Raw genomic sequence first — 25,627 nt, forward strand, 5'->3', positions numbered from 1 at the left:
CTCAAAAAAAAAAAAAAACTCAGGATAATGGAAAAAATATTGCCATTAGGCGTTCTTATAGAAACTTGCTTTTTACCTTTAAAAAGGCCTCAGCACGCAGGCACAAGATATCTGATTGAAGAGTTGCATCAATGACTGGGCACCCTGCCTCTAAGACTTCACTAGCTAGATCTATTGCGTGAAGATAATTATGGGCATCCCTTAACATCTTCCTTGCTTCAACAAGCAGTTCCTGACATTCAGACAACTAAAACCACAGAACGGATAAGACCTCTGCAAATGGAAGACAATGAAAAAGCAAATTATAGAAACCATTATTAAAAAATCACCTGAGGAGTGTTTATCTTGCATGCATTTATCACAGTTGAGGGCTGTTCTACACCATTCACGATGGGTTCTAAAACAAAACGTTTTGGAATATCACTTGCAATGTAAGTCACACTGTCATCTCCTCCTGCCACAAGATAATTCATATCTGATAACTAAAATTCGTATCTGGCAAAGAAGGTTTAATTTTAGGGTAAAAGAGTACACACTGTTATTTACATCCATAAGATAAACATGCTCGCCGCTGTAGCTCAGAAGCACCTCCGAACCATTTGGACTAAACGTGACATGGGTAAGGTGCAAACTTGAGCGAGTCTGCAAAACAGTGCTTCCTTGGTTATCAAAAAGAACAATTTCTATACTCAGAGCCCACCCCCTCAACACACACGCACCACACCCACCCACCCTTTCTCCCTTTTTCCCTCTCTCCCACGTTTCTTACAAGTGTTGTCAGATGTTTGTGAGTCATACCACAAAAATCCATGATGCAGAGATGAAACAACTTACATTCTCAGAGAGATGTGCTGGACACAGGTAACAGAGATGAGGAGGTGGCTTTCCTTGCATTCTAGATGACGATGGTGCAGACAACATGCGACGATCATAAAGACGAGCAAATGCATCACTGCCCAATGAGCCAACTTGTTATCAGTGTAACTAACAGCATTATCATGAAGAGAGCAGCAGCAGCAAAACAAAATAGCACCTTCCACCAACTAAAAGTTGGTGTGGTCTTGTTCTGTTGATTGCACAAGTTTTCAAAGAAAGACAATGTCTTGGCTGGTCTGACAACGATCTTTTCAAACCAGACCGCAAATCCAACTGGCAACACAGAAGTGTGATTCAGCTAACGTTTCTAACAAGAATTAAAGTAGATCTCTAAACATCACAGACAAAAAGTCGTACAAGCACATTGCAGCACTCATGTTCTGCAGCCTCATTAGCTGGGCAAACAGTTCCTTCTCTTAGATCATGCTGCCTCAAAGTCCCATCTTCACTTGCACTCCAAATAACATGAGGATTACCATCCTCAACCTGAAAAGCAGGAGAAAAGCTAAAATAGCATCAAAAATATTTTAGCTTGCATGAACAAGAGCACAAGAAAAAGGGAAACACAAAAAACTCCAAACATGCTGCTTTTCATATGACGCCACATCTTTAATTGATTCTCATAAAAGCTAGGCCTAGAGTCAATACATACTAGATGAGTGAATGGAAAAAAAACACCCAAACTCTTGATAATTAATAACCAAAAAGCAGGACAAAATATAGGTCCCCTTGATTCTAGACGACTCTTGATTGGCGGCATAAAGCATAACTTTCAAGGAAATAAACTACACTTAAAATCAGCTCGCAACACCATAAAAGAAAATCAATTGCTACTGGGAAAGGCAGCAAGCCTAGTTTGTTGCTATCATTGCCTGCCCAGTGCCACAGTAAAGTCATATGTAGGAGGTATTTAGAACATAGTCACAAGGGACGCGTCCCGAGGGGTGGGGACAGGGGACGGGGCTCAAATGGATTTTTTGTGTAAAAAAAAGGGTGGGACGGCAAGTGGGAACGGGAAGCCCAAAAATGGGCGTCCCCTGTGACTATGATTTAGAACACAGAGAATCATAAGGAGAGGTATAAATTACGCATTTGAACAACCCTTTAGTCAATGCTTACAATTCAGGATTTTGAAAAACCAAATTTTTGGAAGTATTTGTGCACTGACATGCAACAGTGTGTATTTGTCTTACTCGGTGATGATAGGTGGTATGAGACCTCTGAATTTTATGCAATGGACCATTACAGTCGCCTTCGAGAGAGTATGGGGTTCACGTACAAGACTTGAACAGTGGGGATCATAGTAGCCCAAGAGTTTTGAAACGGGATGTATTGAAATGGGTTTCAGCATATTAAGAAGGGCGGAACAAATTGAACGGGTAGGGGATTGGCCGGACGGTCGGATTCTGCTCAACGGTCATATTTCCGGCCAGAAGTAAAAAACGGGTAGATTTTTTGGGGGTTGGTTTTTTTTTTAAAAGTTAGCAAAGCCTAATAAATTGCAACCCCCCTCACCCCTTACCTTCACAACTTACAAGTGAATGCATTGTGCACGTGCCACAAGCTAGCCCCATCAAGCTCTAGCCTCTACCCTCTCACTCGAGTCTCTCTCCATTGTCTCCTACTCTATTTGGTATGTGATTACATTGATACAGAGGGTGACTGAGGTGCCCAGCTGGTAGGGACATGGATTCCATTGTTGTTAGATGCTGATGATATTGTGTTGATCTCTGACTCACCGGAGGGTCTGCAGCGACAATTGCATGCATTAAATAGCTTTGCGGAGGATAGTGGATTGTGTGTAAACCTTGGTAAAACCAAGGTTATGGTGTTTAACACCACACCACAGTGGATCAGGAGATCAGCACCTACATTAACTTATAGTCAAGAGACTATGGAGTACACAAATGCATACACTTATCTTGGGGTAGTCTTCACTGGGCGAAAGTTTTCTTTGAAGAGAGCAGTTGAGACTAGACTGACTTGAGCGTATGCGGCCTTGGGAGGATTGGAGAGGATGTGTTCGCAGATTCAATTCCACAAACCCCGGGCAAAGCTCTGGCTCTTTGATACCTTGGTAGCTTCAGCTATGCTCTATGGCATTCAGGTTTGGGGACCCTCTGTGGGTGAGGGTGGGTGGAGAGGTCCTTGGTATCTATGATCTCTCTGCTAATTAGAGCCAAGTCCTCCGTGCCACACGAAATCATTAGAGTAGAGTTACCCCCCCCCCCCCCCCCCCCCCCCATGGAGATAGAAGCGCTTACCAGACCAGTCTCCTTTATGCACAGCTTATGGGATACTACTAGAGACAGATATGCCAGATTGGCCCTTGAGTCCTCCAGACCATTAGCTTTACAAGGGGACACATCATGCTGGTATGCACAGATGTCATCATGGTTCCAGATACATGACTTCAACATGGACAGCTTGCTTCCCTTCCAGTACTCCCTTGATGCACCATCGTTGTCTCTTACACGAGTGGAGATTACTAGACTCATTCGCCAGGACCTGACCAGTTGGACACCAAGAGGACATGGATAGAGCCGACATGGGAGTTGGGCACGACGATGGATTTCTATAGAGAACATCTTCTCCAACTCACAGGGGATGGGTTTGTGATTTGTCCCAGCTATATGGATACACATCAATCTCATGAGTTACGGTTGGTCAGATACGGACATCTTCACACCAGCTTGAGATTGAAACTGGTAGATTCAGAGGGATACCCACAGCTAGCATGATATACCGCCTATGCCATACAGAGCCAGAGACAGAGATACATTATACATGTCAATGCACAGTGTATTACGAGATATGGGATCGCTTCCACTGTCTATTCAGAGAAGGCTTCAAACCCTTCTCGAGAGTCATAAGCTATCAGGACCAGAGATGTGTTGTCTTGTATCTACTTAAGTTACACATACACAAAGATAGTTTACTGAGGAGATCTGGAGAGAGACAATCTTAGAGACAGATTTCAGATTTCTTCACACCAAACACTAGACCGATAGAGGAGCACCCACCACTGCAAAGCTCAGCTCATACTCACACCGGCGGTACTCTCATTGACCGAGCATTGGAACTAGGGAGATAGAGATGCACACGACTCAGAAGAGGAGCTTCGCAGCATCGACGGAGACTACAACAGAGGATTCGAGCCATACTATCTCGACATCCAGAGTACAGATGAGGATGGATCCATCACCCATTGTATCTTTCTCTTGTATTGGGCACCCATTGTATCAGTGATCACACATACCCCACACAGTTCCAACTAGTAGCACCTCTAGATTCATTTTAGTATCTCTTTTTTGTACTCAGACACGGTACCAGATTCACAAGTTTGTAACGGATTGGTCTCATAAGTCATTTTGGCCTTTTGAAGACGTTAAAAAATCAATTCGTTTCATATCTCTCTCTCTCTCTCTCTCTCTCTCTCTCTCTCTCTCTCTCTCTCTCTCTTTGGCAAAAGTCAAGGCTGTATATTATTGAGTACAATATAATCCCCAGCAGATGCCAAAATAGCCTATCACGTGGGGTGTACAAGCTGAATGTAAGGAGGAGAGCCACTATAGTGACAACTCAACTAAAACAATCTCATGGTGGTCGGTGTGATGAGTGGAGGAGAAACCACCAAGGAGGGGCATAATGCCACGTAATCTGTCCACCGGTAAGTGTGAAAAAGAGTGGGGATTGTGCCCAACGCCGAAGGAAGGCAAAACGGCGAGCCTCGACTACTCGAGATGCACCTGAGGAAGAATCCCACTGCCAAATCAGGGTGTGAATGATATCCAACCAAATGGTAGTGAGGGGATCCTGAAGGAGCTGTGGAGCCGCACTGAGAATGTGGAGACAACGAGCTCTCCAAACATTCCATAGTGTAATACTAGTGATGACTGAAAAAACCTCATCACGTGTCTGAGAATCCCCCTGCCAAGCAATCTGTGGTAGCATAGCCAAAGTCCCTCGCTGATAACCAGCCGAGGTAAGCATAAAGGCTGGATCTGTGTCTCAGCCCTCGTAAAAAAGATGAGGGCCGGGCATCGGCATCAACCATGAGACAGATCCCCAAGTAAGAAATCCATGCTGAACACCTGCTCTGCTAAGTAGAAAGCAAACTGCAAGCCACACTACATGGGAAGCTAAGCATGACCAAAGACAGTGTGCAGGTGACTCAGGGAGTCGTAAAGGACAGCGAGTACATAACGGATCATGACCCATAGTAGCTAGCCAAGTCCCAATTGGAAGTCCTGCATGCGCAATCATCCACATGAAAAAAGAAATACGACGAGCCGCATGTAGATCCCAGATGGCGGACCAAAACTGCTGCACATAGGCATGAGAGAGACCTGAATGTAACTAGAAACGCATACGAGTGGGCTACTCTGGCTGCTGTCTCATCAATGCTAACCGTCCAATCCTGACAGTGTACTCAAAGAAGGATACAAGTGCACATGTAGGGTCAGAGTGAGGCCAATGCCACTCTCCTGGGTCCCAATATAGCTGAGATAGGGCACGACCCTCCCACACCCAAAGCCTCCAAAGTGCAGCATCAACGGAAGCGAAACGAGGGTCAACACAACGACGCTTCCTGCGGGATCCAACTACTCTGATTGCCTCCCATCGAGCTTCGGGAAGGATAGGATGTGGAAAGGTGGCATCATATGTCAATCTAGCATGAATCCCTTCAGACTGGGCAGTATCAACTGTGAACAGCGTGGTGTCTAAACGAACTAATAAGAGAGTGCTCTGAGCAAAGAGGCCTTCCCAACCGCAATGGGGAGGCATCTGAACCGTGCCTCTCATGACTGCATCCCACTGTGAAGGAAGGGCGGTGTCAATCTCAAGCAAACTGTCTGCCACCCCGCGACCAATGTCATAATGCTCTGCCACAAAATCAGCATCTAGCATCCGTGTCTCATGAAACAACCGCATAGAGGCAGTAGGGCTAGCGTCCCAGGCAGCCCAATCAATGTGAGTCCGCTCTCCAAGCTGACGGGGTGGATCAACCGAAGAATCAAGAACTGCAGCATTCCAAATGAGAGGCTGGCGCTCAATCTCCTCACGACATGAGGGAGGTGAGCGTATGATAGCCCGTCGCATGGAAACCCAAATCTGAAGGAGTGATCGGATAAAGGGGGAGAGGGAGGTGGTGGACAAGGGGGCATCAGTAAAGAGAAAACGATACCCTGTCTGCCAAGTATGACCATCTCTAGTGCCGAGTCGTGGAGTGACTACGCAAAGAGCGGCCTCTCTCTCTCTCTCTCTCTCTCTCTCTCTCTCTCTCTCTCTCTCTCTCTCTCTCTCTCTCTCTCTCTCTCTCTCTCTCTCTCTCTCTCTCTCTCGTCTTCCTATCTCTCTTTCTCTCGAGCTCTCAAGCCTACATGATGCACATTCGCCATTGAAGATTCAAGAAGCTCTCAAGTCTCAAGTCTATCTATCTACCTATCTATCTATCTATCTATCTATCTATCTATAGTATGAGAAATGCATAGAAGTAGCCAAGAAAGCGAAAGGAAAAGAACCAACAGCCATCCCCACTCCCACAATCATCAACATGACCCTAGAGGAAGAGCAAAGGAGGAAGGCTAGAGCTTTACATGTATGAGTGACCGTTCTAAGAGACCGTGATCTGGAGGGGGAAGTCAAAGAACTTCTAATTATGATGGGTAGTGAGGCCACTCACACAAAGGCATGGAGAGTGGGGAAAAAGAGAGAAGGAAATGGGGAGACTTCCAAGGAGAGAGAATGCTTCCCCTCCATGGAGACATAGAAGGATTTCTTGAAGAAGCGTCCTATACTGAAGAAGACAAGGATATTCCTTGGGGATGACCTCACACTCTCAGAGCTTGCTCATATGCAAGAAGTTATGCCTGAAATAAGGACAGCCCGAGAGAAAGAAAATTTGCCTTCTATAGGGACGGACGAGTGGTTATTATGGAGAGGCGCTCCGCATGACGGCGCGAGACGTATGGGACCACACTCAAAGTTGCTACTTGGAATTGTAATGGATCTCTACGCCTTGATGTGGGTGCTTTTGTACACTGGGAGGACATCATCTTCTATTCTGAGACACATCAGGCCCCTGGGCAGTCTATGCCACATGTCAGCGGATACAAATGGGAGACAGCTTGCAGACAAGAAACTCGATCAAAGCACAGAGGAAGGGGCTCAGGGAGAGTGGCAGTTTTATTCAAGAAGGAGTTGCAGCCATTGATACATATAGCCAACAGGGATGAGCACGCTAGGTACATATGGGTAAGACTGAGGGCAAAGACAGGCAGATACCTCTACATTGCTATTTGCTACTTTCCTCCGAGTACGTCGGTATATACACCACCTAGAGGATAGTCCTCCTTTTCTATTTTGGATGATGACATATGGGAGTTCTCTAGGGATGGTGACATTATCATCCTAGGGGACTTCAACACTAGAACTGCCCATCACTAGACAGTATTTTATGATACTTCAGAAGGGATGATGAAGGAGCTCAATATTGCAGAGATAGGCCTATCTAGAATATCACAAGATGTAGAGCATACTGAGTATGGATGGCACTTGATAGACATGGGGACTGCACATGGATTGGCCATTTTGAATAGTCTACAAAGATTTCCTACTGCGGGAGATTTTACATGCTTTCCACATAGACATGGAGCCAACACAGTGCATTATGTCATGGCACAGCCGAGCTTATCTCTAGTATCCAGGACCTCACAATTGTTGGTGTGGTTAGTATTTCTTTTTCTTAAGATTTAGACAAGTAGATCCCATCTATGTAAACAGAGTCCGTCTCTCGTGTAAAGGTGTAGCGAGTAGGGGCTGCTATCCATGGTATGTGTGCTACACTAAACTAGAAAGAGACGGTCATCGACACAAGGGCATTATCTACTAGTTCATGGTGGGCTAGCTCATAGATTATCAATAATTTGACCCACATGGATGGTGGTGAGGAAATTCAAGGCCCTATGCTTGCACACATGGTTGAAGACTCTTGGGCATGTCAAAGGAAAATGACAACAAAAGAGGCACCACCATGAAGACTTTTGTGTGCAAAAATGTACACGCTTTTGCTCAATTTTTGGCGTCCATACATGGGTGCTTGGTAAATGGAAAACATACTATACAAGGATAAAAATGACTACATCAAAAGATACTTCATGGTTAATCATAGGGAGAAGTGTTAATCTCTTGCATTCGCTCTCTGCCAAACATGGTTGAAATGAGAAAACATGGGTGCTTGGTAGATGGAAAGCATACTATACAAGGATGAAAATGACTACATCAAAAGATACTTCATGGTTAATCATAGGGAGAAGTGTTAATCTCTTGCAGTCACTCTCTGCCAAACATGGTTGAAATGAGCTGTTGGTAGAACATCTTGCGGTCCAAGATTACTTTGATTGATTGAATTCTTTGTGGTACATAAGGTTGATCTCTTACGAAAGGTTGATGCACTGGGTCCATCACATGATAATACGGTTCCTTTGTGGTGGAAGGTTATAGTTGGAGGTGTAGAGCTCTTGGTAGTCGCGGTCAAATATTTAATACCACAGGAGAAGGTCGTCTTCGTATTCTAGCTCTAGGATTGCCCCTCTAGCAATCTCTTGGAAAAGCTTGAACTCTCTCTTTGAGCAACTTCACTTTCTTGCAACATAGTGTCATCTAGAGCATACACGGGTGCGATGAGATAGGTGGTGAGTCTTACCACTTGTATTAATCCCAATTGGATTGATACGTAGCCAGGCTGCAAAGTCATCATTCACAAGTAACACTCCTTGAAGGTGGAGAGTCTTGTCTTTCCTCCAAGCAAACCAGACTTTGTCGATGACAACCTCCGCCACTTCACTCGATAGAGGACGTAGAATCCATGCTGCTGTCTCTAGTTCTTCGCTCATGAGATGAGAGTGAGGCGTAAAAGAATTTGGAAGATTTACCCTTTTGAGAGTACAGGTCATTTGTGGGCACCTTTTCCGACGACATCATCGTGTTCTCCAAGAATCAGGCAGAGCACCGACACCATCTACTATAGGTTTTCCAAGCACTCGATTGGTGGTTAATGGGAAGAAGAGCAAGTTTTTCTTGCCAGAGATCCACTTTTTGGGACATATTGTCTCTGTGGAGGGTATCGAAATGAACCCGGCCAAGGTTGAGACCATTCGAGATTGGCCAGATTTGAAGAATGTTCATGAAGTTCGCAGCTTTTTGAGTTTATGCTCTTACTATCGATGATTCATTCAAAAATTTGTGGAGATTGCTTCTCCTTTGCATGTTTTGACGCAAAAAGGGGGTCCTTTTACGTGGAGACCATCTGAGATTGCAGCCTTCAAGACTCTCAGAGAAAAGTTGACAACTCGTCCAATGTTGGTGTTACCAAACTTGCAGAAACCATTTGAAGTTTACTACGATGCTTGTGGTCGCACTCTGGGAGTGGTCTTAATGTAGGAGGGCCATGTTATAGCTTATGAGAGCAGAATGTTTTCACAACCAAAACGGGTTGCACAGATTTCTGAGAAAGAGCTTTTGGCAGTCATCCATGCTCTTACTCACTGGCCACACTTTCCACTCGGAGCCGATTTCAGTGTTCACTGACCACCAAAGTTTGCAATACTTTGTCTCAAAAGTAGCTTTCGAACAAGCAGATGCGGTGGGCAAACATTTTGTCGCAATTTCATTTTCAGATTGTCCACGTACATGGACAAAAGAACGTGGTGGCCAATGCATTATCTCGCAAGCCACTATTTTGGCTATTTTGGTGATTCACCATCATAGCTTCGGGGATGTGGTAGATCGGTACATCATCAATCCAGATTTTGCAAACATCTTTTACCAAATACATAATGGAAAGGTAGTTGTAGGCTATTCCTTCAAGGAAGGCTTTTTAATGCAGAAAAATATACTGTGTTGCACAAGCATTGTGGAATAAGGTTTTGACAGAGTCCACCTTTTTCAGACCATCGTAGCATACACACCACCTTGAAAGGTGTGGAGCGGTTCTTCTATTGGGCGAGGCTCAAAAAGGATGTGGACAAGTTTGTTCGCAATTGTTTAGCATGCCAAAAGGTCAAGTTTGACAGGCATAAGGCGCAAGGTCTTCTCCAACCATGGGAAAGTATAGCAATGGACTTTTTTCTTCCAAAGACTCAGAGTGGGCATGATGGCATTTGGATAGTCGTTGACAGATTTAGCAAACAAACAACCCGATCATTTGGCTAAACTGATTGTCTAGATGAATTTTCGACCACATGGTATGCCCGAGTCTATAGTTTCAGATAGAGATCCCCGCTTTACCAGTTTGTTTTGGGGGGCAATTCGGGAGAATATTGATACCCAGCTACAAGTCTTGTCCTCTTTCCACCCACAGGTAGACGGGCAATTGGAGATAGCGAATTCAGTGGTTTTGGACTTGTTAAAGTCATACATCTCTGATTAGAAGACTCAATGGGAGAAGTATTTGCCCTTGGTAGAGTTTGCCTACAACAACACGGTACATACGTCTACGGGGAAGGCACCATTTGAGATTATCGAGGGTGTTAAGAATGTTCCACCTATTCTAAGCACCAAAGATAAGATTTTTGAAGCAGATCAGTACGTTCAACATCTGGACACTGCTTTTGCTAAGGTGCGCAAGGCTCTTGAGAAGTCTCAAGCACAGCATAAGAAGGCAGCAACCAAGCATCGTCGGGATTTACAAGTGAAGGAAGCGCTTTTACGGTTTGAGAAGGCACGTCTACGGAAACGAAAGGGCTACTATGGCCCTTTCCAGATTCAGGAGAAGATAAATGATGTATCCTTTAGATTGAAGTTACCAGATACTTGGAAGATTCACAATGCATTTCATGTGAGTCTATTGAGACCTTTCAAAGGTGAAGTGCCAGTTGACGAGGAACCAAAGAAGCAACCTAAAGGAGACAAAGGAGATTCTCATTCTAGAACAGATCATGGCTCACAAGAAAAGGAAAGTGAAAGGTAAGCTGACACGCCCGTATTTAGTCAAGTTCAGGAACTATCCAGCTTTGGATGCAAAATGTATCAGATACTCCTCGGATTTTAAAGCTTTACCTTGAAACTTTTGGTCTAGCACCGACTATTCCAAGAGTTACCAACGAATCAGTAGGTTGAATCTGGTGTGGTGAGGACTGCACAAGAGGGGAGTTCAGTGTGACATGAAACGTTTCGGGGTTTCGAGGTTTCTAAAACGTTTCGTTTCGTAGCTCAAAGAAAGCGAAACACAGGTTTCGTTTTACATGTATGTACCTATAATTATACATTGAATATACATACAAATTCACCTGTCAAGACATGTGAAATACCAAAATCTAGATGTGAGACTTGAGTCACGAGTGAACAAGGTAAGAGCTGAAATTGAAATAATTAGCCAAGCCAAAACCATAATAAATTACAACGGCAAAACAAATAACAATGTCTAAACTCATGTACTCATAACAAGAATCATGACTAAAATCACTCCAACAGTTCCTAATACATGATTTGAATCTTGAGTCCTGACCAAAAGACCAATAACACATGAGCTTAGTTTTGGCCATACTACATAAACTGTCCAAATATCAATAAGAAACTAGCTAGAGTCCTCATAAGGCTTTGCAATGGGTTTAAAAATCCTAAAACACCCGTTTTGGGTCAACAGGTCAAAAGGGGAGAATAAAAAAAACATCGTCTCGTTTCGCCCGTTTCGTCGAAACGTTTCGACCGTTTCGCCATTTCGGAGGGCCGAAACGCGTTTTTATGTCACATTGGCCCAGGAGTTACTCCGCTCCTTTGTCACAAGCTACCTCGATGGAATGAAGTCACTGATTTATGTTAAGATTTCAAGAATATTGACGGGCTGACAATATTCTGCTAAATGACTTTATGTAAAGAAGTACGTTGAAATGACAATTCCTAAAATGAATCTGTTACATGTGCTCTCTCATGTGTGTATTGTTGAAATGCATGTTTTGAAAGACTTATGAGTGCAACATCTCTGTCTTGTTCACCTAAGAGGTGATATCATGATTCTCATCTAAGATCTCAACAAGGATAGTGATGTGAATGTGATGTGAATGTTCAATAGTTGTCGTCTCCGTGCAAGTGCTGGATAAATGTGGTCTAGTGCATAAGTACTTAGAGTGAGTGTCTACTGAACTAGTTTTTGTCCTATGTTTGTTTTTGCAAGTAAAATCGAGGGCGGTTACAATTCTTTCAAAAGGGGGGTATGTCACAAAGTGATGATGTGGCATGACCTAAAAGACGGACTCCGGACACAGAGGGGTCAAACCCTAGTGAAAGAGGCAGATAAAGTTTTACCAAACTTACAAGGCATGCCGAGTGGCCTATTTTTAAAGTCAGTTCCACCAACTTATGGGGACCCTATCCGACGGGGCCTAGGGACACTAGACATAAATATAGAGCAGGGCCACACACACACACACACACTCAAGCCTTGCGTGGAACATGCCGATGTGGCAATTGTAGGGACGCCTTTGAATTTGATGCTTTTCATGTATTGCTTTGACCAAGGACCTTTATAAGAGTTGACAAGGTCTCTCCTCCCCGCAGATTAGCTTGGGAGCACTGCTAAGAGAAGAGGACCCTCAGACCATAGTCACAGGGGACGCCCTTTTTCGGGCTACCCGTCCCCACTTGCCGTCTCGCCCTCTTTTTTACACTAAAAATCCATTTGAGCCCTGTCCCGCATCCCCCGTTCCCCGTCCCAGAATGCGTCCCTTGTGACTATGCCTCGGACATTGTACTTCGTTAAGCATAATAATAAAGAGATACCGAGAAGGGGCGCCACTCTTTGGGGCCAGTCTCTTTGAGTATGGAACTCCGCCGTGCCGTGTCATCTCTCTTTCAGTTTTGTTCAGTACTTTCAATTTTCTCACGTGTGTTGCATTAGATCTTCAGCTTGAAGTGTCCAAGTCTGTTACATGCAAAGCCTGCCGAATAGTCAAAATCTTCAGCAAATTGCGAGGACTCACTTTCCTGCTCCCCCTGGACAGCCTTTACTATAAGAGGCACCTACGACTGGTTCTCCAAAAGATCCAAGGTCTACTGGGCTGACCTATCCGAGGGCAACACAAGCTTCTCTTGGTGTGTCACCAACTGCTATTCCTCCTCTATTCCTTTTGTCCCTCTTGGAACCTCCTCTCCATCCTAATCTAGTAGCCTCTGCTCCGGAGGTCAGTCTAGGGGCTGCTTTGCCTCTACCAACCTCTATCTCACTACTCGTCTGTAGACAAGCAAAGGTTGTGCATGTACTTGTTTCTGTCTTTGTGTCTCCTCAACTCCTCGCTGCTGCTGTGGACCCTACTGCTACTGGCTTTTCAGAAGCCCTTGCCGTCGTGCAAAACTTTGCTAGGACTGCTATGGCTATGAGGGTTGTCACTTCTACCAATCTTTCTCTATTGTCACCCTCAGGGGCAATCCCTCACCAAGTGTCCCATCTCATGACATCTAAGACACTAGTTCGGTCTGCCCTAAGCCACTATCCTTCCACAGGTGAGCAAAAAAATCAAGTGTGTTTTACAGCTCCAAAGGGGGTATTATTGTGTAACTTCCACATAGCAGGTTAAAGAACCGATATGCAATGCTTTATGATGACACTCCGACCTATATGTAAAGAAAGGGTAGCTCCAAAGAGAGAGAGAGAGAGAGAGAGAGAGAGAGAGAGAGAGAGAGAGAGAGAGAGAGCTATCGATTCCCTCTCCCCTCCCTTGCAGGTGGCACGTGACCGCTGCTTGTGGTGGCGTGCGGTGTCGTTGGCGCTTATGGGCGGCCCTGTGGTGGTGTTTGGCGGTCGGTGGCTCGCAGGTAGTGTAGAGTGGTGCAGATTAGCGCCCTTTCACACCTAAGGGCATCTGCGTTCCAAGACCCATCCCCCTTTTATTGAGGATAAGGCCCACAGATTTCCTAAATTAAACTTAAGAGGTGGAGCCCGTGTGGTATGGAGGAGGGGGGAGGCTCATGCAGCGACTGAGTTCTTGTGTCACGTCTGTGTTGATAAACTTTAATATAAAGGGATGTTTCCCATGCAAGTGGAAGCGAGTGTGTGGTTGAGGGAGACTCATAAAAATAGAAAAATAAACCCATTTTTCTACATGTTTTGGAAGAAGAACTTTTGAAATAGAGAAGAAGGAAGAAAAACAAAGTTTTTTTAATTGTAACCCACCTTTTGGTAGAAAGCAAGCTTCCATAGCTCATTCCTAGAGGCGTTTCCCACATCGTTCCCCTCCTCTCTTCTCACTTCTCTTCTTTTTTGCAAGTGTCGGGTTGTGTGTGTGTGTGAGCCCCCCAGGCCAGTGGTGTGTGTGCACGAGAGAGAGAGAGAGAGAGAGAGAGAGAGAGAGAGAGAGAGAGAGAGAGAGAGAGAGAGAGAGAGAGAGCAATTGGAGGTAGAGAAGCGATTGGACGGACAGGTATGTGTTAAGCTGTGCATTTGTAAGCGAGTGTATGTGTGGGAGTGTGGTCAAAGAATTGGTGGGAAATTTTGCCATTATGTGTGTTTTTTAGTGGATTGAGGTGTTGTGATTCCACCGAGCTATAGAGAGACGTTTCTGTGGTGTCGGGCGTGCCTCCTCTTTCCCCCTTCCCAACGTGTTCACAATGTCAAATTTAGACAAACTTTTCACAAAAAACAATGGAGAAAAGGATTGCCACGTCTCCCACTCAAAATAAAAGCATAATGTACATCAAATAGTAGGCACTTCTGGTAGAACGTATACTGCCAGCTTCATGACCCTCCTTGTGTGACACCCAAAGATTGGAGGTGAAGTTTGTGTGTGTGGGAGTGTGGTCGAAAAATTGGTGGGAAATTTTGCCACTATGTGTGTTTTTGAGTGGATTGAGGTGTTATGATTCCACCAAGCTATAGAGAGACGTTTCTGTGGTGTCGGGTATGCCTCCTCTTTCCCCCTTTCCAACGCGTTCACAATGTCAAAAATTTAGACAATCTTTTCACAAAAAAAAGATTGCCACGTCTCGCACTCAAAATAAATGCATAATGTACATCAAATAGTAGGCACTTCTGGTAGAACATACTGCCAGCTTCTTGATCCTCCTTGTATGACACCGAAAGATTGGAGGTGAGCTCCCACTGTTAGATCTGCTGATCCTGTGCACACGTACCTGAAACAAAAGAGCACCAGAAATAACTTCAAATACAGAGAGAGTTCACCGCTCCTAGCCTGAAGACTCTAATCACCAAAATCAACTCAAAAGAGTTTTTTTTTTTTTTTTTAAAGGGGGGGGGGGGGGGGGGGGGGGAGTGGTTTAATAATAGAAAAGAAAAACAAGACAAAATACGTGATCTTTCCATACCTCAGCATCTCCCGCACCTGAAACAACAACGTCATCACAAGTCTCTGGAACAAACTTGACGCAGAATATGTTGGCTGAGTGTCCAGAGTCAATGCTGTGCACCAGTTTTCTGTTAGAATAATCCCAAAGATTTACCTGTGGGGCAAACACACACACTACTAATGAACATTTACTTTAAAGGTAATATGCAATACTTTCGATATTTGACCATGAAAGTGAACAAGGACAAAAATTACTCTAGTATCATCTGACCCAGAAAGTAGCATAGAACCTTCAGAATTCCATGTGACAGCATTTACACAGCCCTGGTGACCCTGCAGAATGTGCAAGAAGGTAGATCAGTTGCATGACACACAAAGCCACCCTTGTTACTACATTGACAACTTACAACCCTTACTAAAAGATCAAAACTGAGGTAGTTGATAGGGCATACGCACCACAAAATATAGAAAGCATTAGCACAATATCAACAGGTCGTAACTCGGACGAAAACTTCACAATGTGAAGTCTACATGTCCGCTATACGACTAAAAAATATACCTAGATGAATCCAAGATAAGCCCAGATTCACCCTTAAAGGAAAGTGCACGGTATAGACCCATGGTAGTCACCCACAAGACAATATAACCATCAGCTCCATCATGCATAGTATTGACTAAATACCACCACATCCCCACTAACGTCGTCAGTGCCCAATAGTGGGTATAGAACTAGGTACTAACATATGCTCCCAAACACAACACACACCACACACACACACACACACATGAGCATACATCAACACAAAGTTCAGCGTACTGAGTTTCTGTCATGACTCCGGAGATCAAGGGCAAACTCAAGCCAAAATGAAGCCTAGCACTAAAAGAAGCATTAAATCGAAAAAATTGGCACAAAAATGAGGTAGTTGATAGGGCATATGCACCACAAAAGATAGAAAGAATTAGCACAATATCAACTCGTCGTAACTCGGACAAAAACTTCACAATGTGAAGTCTGCAAGTCCGCTATACGACTAAAAAATATAACTAGATGAATCAGGATAAGCCCAGATTCACTCTTAAAGGAAAGTGCACGGTATAGACCCATGATAGTCACCCACAAGACAATATAACCATCAGCTCCATCATGCATAGTATTGACTAAATACCACGACATCCCCACTAACGTCGTCAATGCCCAATAGTGGGTATAGAACTAGGTACTAACATATGCTCCCAAACACAACACACAACACACAACACACAACACACAACACACACACACACACATGAGCATACATCAACACAAAGTTCAGCGTACTGAGTTTCTGTCATGACTCCGGAGATCAAGGGCAGACTCGGCCAAAATGAAGCCTAGCACTAAAAGAAGCATTAAATCGAAAAAATTGGCACAAAAATGAGGTAGTTGATAGGGCATACGCACCACAAAAGATAGAAAGAATTAGCACAATATCAACTGGTCGTAACTCGGACGAAAACTTCACAATGTGAAGTCTGCATGTCCGCTATACGACTAAAAAATATACCTAGATGAATCCAGGATAAGCCCAGATTCACCCTTAAAGGAAAGTGCACGGTATAGACCCATGGTAGTCACCCACAAGACAATATAACCATCAGCTCCATCATGCATAGTATTGACTAAATACCACCACATCCCCACTAACGTCGTCAGTGCCCAATAGTGGGTATAGAACTAGGTACTAACATATGCTCCCAAACACAACACACACCACACACACACACACACGAGAGCATACATCAACACAAAGTTCAGCGTACTGAGTTTTTGTCATGACTCCGGAGATCAAGGGCAGACTCAGCCAAAATGAAGCCTAGCACTAAAAGAAGCATTAAATCGAAAAAATTGGCACAAAAATGAGGTTGTTGATAGGGCATACGCACCACAAAAGATAGAAAGCATTAGCACAATATCAACTGGTCGTAACTAGGACGAAAACTTCACAATGTGAAGTCTGCATGTCCGCTATACGACTAATAAAAAATATACCTAGATGAATCCAGGATAAGCCCAGATTCACCCTTAAAGGAAAGTGCACGGTATAGACCCATGGTAGTCACCCACAAGACAATATAACCATCAGCCCATTTAGTATAAATAGCAAGCATACGCCATCGTTTCACATGTGTAAAGAGCTAGCAAAAGAAGAAGAAAAAGTAGCAGATCAGCCAAGCCTCTCCACGCCCCCCCTGTTAGAGATTTGGCATCTCAAGTGAACTGCCCAATGTGATCCCATTAGGTTTGGCTTTTAGGTATTTATTTTACTTATTTGTCAAAGTCTGGGTAGGGCAATTTACAGAGGTTGCTATATAAGCAACCCTCAGCCCCTATTGTATTACATCAATTCATTGCCAAGGTTGATTGGTTCAGGAGACTCTCTCTCTCTCTCTCTTTCTCTCTCTCGTGTATTCTCCCCGCTTGTGTACGCTTCCACATCATCGACTTTGACATGGTGTCAGAGCCTCGTGCTCCTTGATCACGAGAGAGAATCGACACGAAGGAGAGTGCGACATAGAGAAGAGGATTGGTTGAAGATCGGCGTTTTTTTGCTCCCTTGTAGCATGTCACAAGCTGCAGACGTGTCAAAGCCCTAAAGAATGGAGCCAACTTACAGATGCCGGCCAAGGGGCCTAAACCCTAAGAAGAACAAGTAACAGAAGAAGAAGTCCTACCAACTTATGGGGACCCCCCGTCTGATGGGGCCCCAAGTGACATAAAGGATTAAAATAAAGCAGGACCCACAAAAAAAGACTTGCGTCATAAAAAAAATTATAGAAAAAATGATGACGTGGCAGATTTTCAAAAATTACACTGACAGTGCTAACGTGACAGGCTCTACGGATTTCCGCGTTTTACACTGACTGCTGACGTGGCAGTTGTACGCAATTCCGTGATTTACGATGGCAGCTTTTTGGCATTGCTTTTGGACCAAAAGCTTTTGAGTTTGAAGGCTTTTCATGTATACTGCTTTTCATAGGCCAAGGGCCTTTAAATATATGCTCAAGGCTCATTCTCTGGCATGCTTCCTGGAGAAGGTGCAGAGTCTGGAGTACCGGCTTGTACTCTGTTGATGTAATATAAAGAAAGGGGCGCCAAGGTTTGGGGCCAATACTCTCTGGGGTGGAATTCCTCTCAGTTCAGTTGTTATTGAAGTGCTAAAAGTTTGTTCGGTCTGTTCGTTTCTATTGGCACGTGGTGCCCGTCTTGTGACAGTGGTATCAGAGCATCAAGCGTGTGCTTTTCTGAAAGCATCACGGTCCCACAAAAGAGCAGACATAGCTATTCGAATGTTCATGTCCCGATCCCGGACTTATTAGCGACTCCCACCCTTACTTCATCGCACATCGGGCGCGCTCCCGTCTTCATCGCTCTCTCTTACAGGGCATAAGCCATAAAGAATCCAAGACATGGATTCAGCAGAATATTTACAGTTTCTGCTCAACAAACTCCACGACATTCTTTTGCAGGATCCTCAACAGAATCTTCCGATGCTGCAAAGTTTTCAACAGTTTTTGAACTGCATGTTACCCCCTCTGATGCCCAAGGTGATACCTCCTCCTTCGGCATGAGAAAGTAGGAGAGCTTCCAATTGGCAACCTTCTCAACGGTCTTTTCCTAGCGGGGGAGTTTTCAGGAATATGGTGCAGCCATCTGACCCTAATCCAGTGCAACCGCCTTTTCCCCCACCTCCACCACCACCACCGCCACCAGGCTACAATGGTTGGAGCCCATATGGATACCCTTATTATCCATACCCGGGATATGCACCTAACCAACCCAAAGATTTCAAAGATGGTGGCACGACAGTCAAATTTTTCACTTTTTCCGGGGGTGAAAGATCGCAAGAAAGCATTGCAGTTTCTACAGCAATTCGACAACGTCTATGCTTTGGGGAACTATACAGAAGAATCCAAGATCTCTCGAGCAACGGGATTTCTTAAAGATAATGATGTGCAATGGTGGAGTTCAATCGCGACACAACAGCATGCTCCAAGGACCTAACAAGCTTTCAAGACAGTTTTTGCACGTAGTTACATGACTTTTATGTTTGAAGTACGGATTTTGGCAGAGTGGGGCAACTTGAAAATGCTTGCCACCGAAACCATGGACAAATATAAGGTTTCTCGACGTGTACTTTCCGGTGTCCTTCTTTAGATCTGTTCCCTTGGAGGCCCAATGCGAGCGATACACCATTGGACTACCATCACCATTACAGGAATATTGTCTATCCAAGCAAGTCTCTACCATGCAAGAACTTATGGACCATGCCGCGGTCGGCTACAAACTGATGAAGGGAAAGCTAGAGTTTACCACAGAAGAACCTCCGGCCACTAACCACAACTCTCGCCAACAAAGAACAAATTCTCGAGAGTCTCGTGAAAGTCAACCACAAAGGCCTCGTTTGACACCTCAACAACGAGACACCTTACTACAAGAAGGCCGATGTTTTGGATGCTTTCAAAAAGGACATAACTATTTTGGTTGTCCCCAACGCACTGACAGACCAGCGGAGCCAACTCCCGCGTCGACGGTCGAAAGAAACCCAAGACCATCTCCAACCATACGAGCTAAACCGGCCATTGGATTAGTACCTGACATCTATGGCATACGCCTTGAAAGTACAAATGAATTGTGTCGAGCATATGGCAAAGTCAACATTTTGAAAGCCCTAATTTTCTTTGACCCAGGAGCTACAGAGAACTTCATCCATCCACAATTCTTGAAGCAGATGGCCTTCGATTATGATGCAGAGGATGGAGAAATTGAAGCTGAGCTACCCACAGGGCACACTCAGAAAGTGGTACCACTCACTGGTGCTCTTCCAGTGACTATCCAAGATTATCATGGAAAAGCTGATTTCCATATTATGAAGTTGGGCAATTGTGACGTTCTATTAGGCATGCCTTGGCATGACAAGAATGATGCAACTCTCCAGGTTCGGAACCGAACCATCACCGTGATGAAGTCGTCCTCAAAGTTCGGTTGTCCGAACAAAATCCTGAATGAACTCTCTAATTGTTTTATAGTTAGATACTTTTGAACTTTGTTTGAGAAAATATTATTTGAAACTTTGTTTGAAATGGATGGTATCTGTTTTGAACCTGTCTTGGTGCCGATTTGAAATGTTTGACTCAGGTTTTAATACTGGTTTCAATGATTGGTGATTTATCATTTTACTCCCAGGTGGAGGGTGAGAAATGATGTTTGAGAATGCTTATTCATACTCACGACCGGGACCCTTGTGGTTATTTGCGGGGGGAGTATTGAATGAATTAAAAGTGTTGTTGTGACTCCCGGCCCGGACCTGTATGGTTATTTACGGGCGGAGTATTAAGAAGTATGAGCAATGGTTACTCTTAGCACCTCCAAACGACGCAGGCTACGGTCTAGGGGGCGTTTGGTTGTAAAAGGCCTCTACATCTCATGGACCGGACCTTTTTAGGTTATTTGCGGGAAGAGTGATGAGGGAGTTGTTGAACAGCCCATGCCCCGGACCTGCATGGTTATTTGCGGGGGGAGTGTTCATCGGCGGCTTTCTGTTTCTATGTCTTGTAACATGCGTATGTGAGCATTTGTGTTGCGTTGTGATGTGCCAACCACTGAATATTCCTAATTGGATGAGATTGCCTGGGTATGTAATTTGAGTGCATCAAGACACCCGTGGAAAATCAGTGCGGTCTAGGTGTGATGGCTAATTTTACTACACCGGAATATCAAGAGTTCCGATCTGGACGAAAGGAGAAGCCAATTCCTTGATCAAAAGCGCCGTAAGGAGAAGCTAACTCCTTAACAAAAAGAGCAAATTGATTGTCCTTCGGAATGACCCTCGGAAATTTTTGAGCTAACTTGAGTTGTTTTGCAGATATGCTGTAATTGTGGGCGATTACTCTCTTTCAAGAAGGGGAGATGTCACAAATTGCAGAAGTGTCAAAGCCCTGAAGAATGGAGCCAACTTACAGATGCCGGCCGAGGGTCCTAAACCCTAAGAAGAACAAGTAACAGAAGAAGAAGTCCTACCAACTTATGGGGACCCCATCCAATGGGGCCCCAAGTGACATAAAGGATTAAAATAAAGCAGGACCCTCAAAAAAAGACTTGCACGAAAAAAAAAAAAAAACCTGATGACGTGGTAGATTTTTGAAAATCACGCTGATAGTGCTGACGTGGGAGGCTTTACATATTTCCGCGTTTTGCACTGACTGCTGACGTGGTAGTTGTACGGAATTCCGTGATTTACGTTGACAGCTTTTTGGCATTGCTTTTGGACCAGAAGCTTTTGAGTTTGAAGGCTTTTCATGTATATTGCTTTTCATAGGCCAAGGGCCTTTAAATATGAGATTAGGGCTCCTTCTCTGGCATGCTTCCTAGCGAAGGTGCAGAGTTTGGAGTACCGGCTTGTACTGTGTTGATGCAATATAAAGAAATACCGAAAGGGGAGCCAAGGTTTGGGGCCAATACTAGTAGTTTCTTGCAGCTTTTTGAGAAGCTGTCACACCAAGGCTAGGATCCACCAACGGCCTGCAAGGGGCATCATTTTGAGGAACACCTAGCAGCCAGCAAAGTCATTGTTTGCTTTTGCTACCCACAAAGGCAAGCGTTTTGAAACGCTAGGAGGAATTTTTGGAGTAGCTTGGGAAACTTTGGAGCCTTTTGGCGTGCAAGAAGGAAAGACCTATTCATTTCCAGAATTTGTACCTCAAGATGGGTCCCCCTTGCTCAACAACCAACGACTCGAAGAACCAAGACCAACACACGACGATGGAAAGCTCCACTACCATCCAGTTAGCGACCTATGCTCAACCACAGTTCTCAAGGAAACCGGCAAATTGTTTGGCTCGAGATTGTGAAGCCACAAGCAAATGCATGAATTCGCTAGAGAACACTGAGAAAGGCAAGCTTGACAAGAACGGTAGTACCAGTACTCAGTTAGTTGCCTCGATCCCCACGAGGTCTAACCACAATTGTTATAAATGCGACATGACGCTTTATTTGGCTAGGGAGTTTGAAGCCAAAGGCAAAAGCACGAACTCACAGATAGACAAAGGCAAAGGCAAGCTGGACAAAGATTACGGTAATAAAGATTTGACAGAGGAGATCGGCATGGCACACATGGTGGCGGCCACAATGGCCTCAACGTCAGATTTCTAGTCAAATGGCGAGTGTCGCCACTAGCTTCAGCTAGAGAGAGGCTTGTGAGTGGCAAAAGGGGCAAACATTGCTCCATATAATTAATTTGGACCCTTGTGTTAGAGTTCAAGTTATCGATGTTTGAACCCATAGGTCGGAGTTCAAGGCACATGCATTGTAAGGTGCAACGGAAGTGAATGTTGATAATGCTCATGATGAGTGCTCTGAACTCTGCTCAAGGGTTCCTTTTTACTTACAGAAGGGAGAGAGTGCAGTGATCACAAACAAAGTGAATGCTATTGTGAATGAAGGTGTTGAGACTGAGAGAAAGAGAGAGAGAAGAATACGACACCAGACGGTTCTCAAACCCTCCTCCAAGGCCCCCCCCCCCCCTCTCTATGGCGAGAGAGGTCTATGGTATAGATTGCACAAATCTGGTACAATGACTAAATGCTAAGATGCTGATGCTAATGGATACTCACACCACTGATGCTAGGTACTGAAGGGGTATTGAGGTACTAACGTTCTATGTCGAAGACGACGATGTCGACGACAGTGAAGACGGGCTGAAAACTGAAAACGCTAGGGCTGAATTGCTGAAATCTGCAAACCGCTGACTCCCTGCTGAATACTGACACTGTGTCGATGAGGATGGCAAAGATGACCACTCGACGACGATGCGCTGAAAACACAGATGTTGAAATCTGAAAACAGCGGGCTGAAACTAAAATGCTGGCCGACTCGACGGTACGACGAGGATTTGTTGCAGTTAGGTGGGATCTGCGAGGCTACGGCTAAATCTGCACATGTAGACAACGCTAGGGCTGATCTGTTGAGTTTGCAAAAACGTCAGGTTGCTCTACTGATTGCAAAACGCCAGGCTTATATGCTAATGCAAAAAACGATGGGCCTGTAGGCTAAAAACGTTGGGTTTCCAGCGGGTCTTGCTGAGAAGATGCACTGCAAGTTGCCTGAGCTCCTTCTGTTGCTATTTCTCCTTCTACTGAGTAACCATTGGGTTTCTTTCATATTTCCTTGGCAATTTGCCCTACTTACTTTTCCAACAAAAGTCACTTATTAATAAATAAGTAAAAAATGTGTATTTTGGGAAAAAGGATTCTATGCTCCGTAAAGTGTTCATGATGGGTATTGAATACCATGCTGATGATTATGCTGTTTGCAATCAGAGGATATGCAACTAATCTAAGTACCTAGACATGCATGGCCTGTGCACACGCTCACAAAGGTGCCAGAACACGACTTGAACCCTAGACCTGAGATAGCTTGTCCACATGCACATAGGGTTAGATGTGCACGTGACATCCCCTCCTTTTCAGAGTGAGGTACTGGTACGGAGCTGTATAACGACGAGGGAGTGCGCCAACAACTCCTGGAATCCTACGAAGAACTCTTCGTCGGGCCACTCTGATGCGTGGGTCGTGCGATACTCGAACTTCATGAAGGTCTGCGATGGTTGATTCTTTGGGCCGTGCCAAACGCGACACAAAATGATCCGTTGCAGCTTCAATGCTTCAACTGCGTCTATGGTCGTGGATCCACCTTCGTCAAGAATCTCCGAGGAGGAAAATTCCTGAAACCATTGCCAACACAAAACCATAAACATACCCATTCCATGTAGAGTAATTGGAAGAATACTATTCTTCCTAAAAGATTGTGCATGCAATGCAGATGAACAAAGTGACGGAGTGCCAAACGGTTCACCAAACACACGCAAAAAGTGAGATCGAATCTTGACCTTTCGACCTAAACCTATCAACTGTGGCAAATCACAACGGAAATGCCGACGTTTGATGGACAATCTTGCTTGTGCTCTTTCTGAGACTATGTCATGCCAAGGAAGAAACATGTAAAAGCGATTGACAAAACGGACAATCGAAAAACAATGTGAATTCCTTGAATGCAAATTTTTTTTCTTTTCAAGAGTGATCCGCATACATCCGTGCTCATCCGGGAGTGAGTCGTGTATATCATACAATACGGCATGCCTGTGAAAAGGGAACACATAAAGACGGTGACGAAAATACAAGAAACCGTTGCGAATGAGAAATTCGAACAATGCGTCCTGACTAATCATGCAAACACACAATACTTCTTGAGTGATTTCTTTAGACCTCGACTGGAGTGCCAAGATCGGTCCTTCGTGATTGATCGTATCTGCAATGAGGTTAGCTTCACTAGAAAAATCATCATCTAAACCATCATCCTTGCGAACAATCACATCTCTATCATGAAAAAAAATTGTGTCATGCTTCGGAGAAGAAACTTGAAAGGATTGAGAGAGTCTCCTTCTCATGTTTCTTTTCAAGCTTCACCTGCACATTAGAAATGAGAGGTAAAGAATGAATACCCTCCTCACCACGAATGATAATGGAACAGTCACTTTTGGCATTTAGAGTGAGCGTATTGTCTGTCCAATCAATGAGAGGGTATGTTCACAAAACGATCGAATGCCAAAAATCATATCACATCCTGAGATAGGAGACACGACAAATTTCCTATGGAAGGACGCTTGTAGGAGTTGTCTGGCTAACCTCCAAGCGGGCTCTTTCTACAAGAGAGGCACCAATCACATCATGCATAATACCCGAATCAAACAATATAACAAAACGTTGATCCTTCACATGCCCATAACATTTAAAGAGAGACTCATCAATGTGTGTGTCAAAAACATGTGGAGACTCAGATTGGTTCACTATAGTGCTTGTGGTAGCTGTCGGTGCTTTGGGTTCTCTAGGTGGTGCTATCTTAGGACATGCTTTCTTTATATGACCCTTCACGTGACATTGATAACATCGACCTTCCTTAGCTCTTTCTACAAGAGAGGCACCAATCACATCATGCATAATACCCGAATCAAACAATATAACAAAACGTTGATCCTTCACATGCCCATAACATTTAAAGAGAGACTCATCAATGTGTGTGTCAAAAACATGTGGAGACTCAGATTGGTTCACTATAGTGCTTGTGGTAGCTGTCGGTGCTTTGGGTTCTCTAGGTGGTGCTATCTTAGGACATGCTTTCTTTATATGACCCTTCACGTGACATTGATAACATCGACCTTCCTTAGCATAAATGACTTGCTCTTATGATATTATGTATCCTCCTATAATTCCTTGTGCAGCTTTTTCATCTAGGGTTAGCTTAGGTTTAGCAGGTGTTCTAGCCTTACCCTTAGATTTGTTTTGAGAGTTCTTTTCCAAAGGATTAGAGGAAGATGGGCTAGAAGAGTTACCATTCTTACCATTTTGTGGGTTCTGAG

The 25,627-nt window shown here is 44.4% G+C and overlaps 1 protein-coding gene across 4 annotated transcripts in view; it reads right to left on the reverse strand.

Annotated features, from left to right (window-relative positions):
- The window catches only part of ASG2 (transducin family protein / WD-40 repeat family protein), an 87,102-nt gene that overhangs the window by 20,458 nt on the left and 41,017 nt on the right, over nucleotides 1-25,627 (reverse strand). For all 4 annotated transcript variants that reach the window (XM_086507602.1, XM_086507601.1, XM_086507603.1 and 1 more), the window contains exons 3-11: nucleotides 15,432-15,509; nucleotides 15,196-15,330; nucleotides 14,917-15,003; nucleotides 1,234-1,362; nucleotides 1,034-1,149; nucleotides 835-952; nucleotides 537-642; nucleotides 330-454; nucleotides 77-247 (exon numbers count right to left, since the gene is read on the reverse strand). In XM_086507602.1, coding sequence (XP_086363728.1) covers nucleotides 77-247; nucleotides 330-454; nucleotides 537-642; nucleotides 835-952; nucleotides 1,034-1,149; nucleotides 1,234-1,362; nucleotides 14,917-15,003; nucleotides 15,196-15,330; nucleotides 15,432-15,509 — 1,065 coding nt within the window. The remainder of the gene's footprint in view (nucleotides 1-76; nucleotides 248-329; nucleotides 455-536; nucleotides 643-834; nucleotides 953-1,033; nucleotides 1,150-1,233; nucleotides 1,363-14,916; nucleotides 15,004-15,195; nucleotides 15,331-15,431; nucleotides 15,510-25,627) is intronic.

The sequence above is a fragment of the Adiantum capillus-veneris genome, chromosome 30 (assembly GCF_014529385.1).
Source record: "Adiantum capillus-veneris isolate H3 chromosome 30, ASM1452938v2, whole genome shotgun sequence".
Taxonomy (NCBI): Eukaryota; Viridiplantae; Streptophyta; class Polypodiopsida; order Polypodiales; family Pteridaceae; genus Adiantum; species Adiantum capillus-veneris.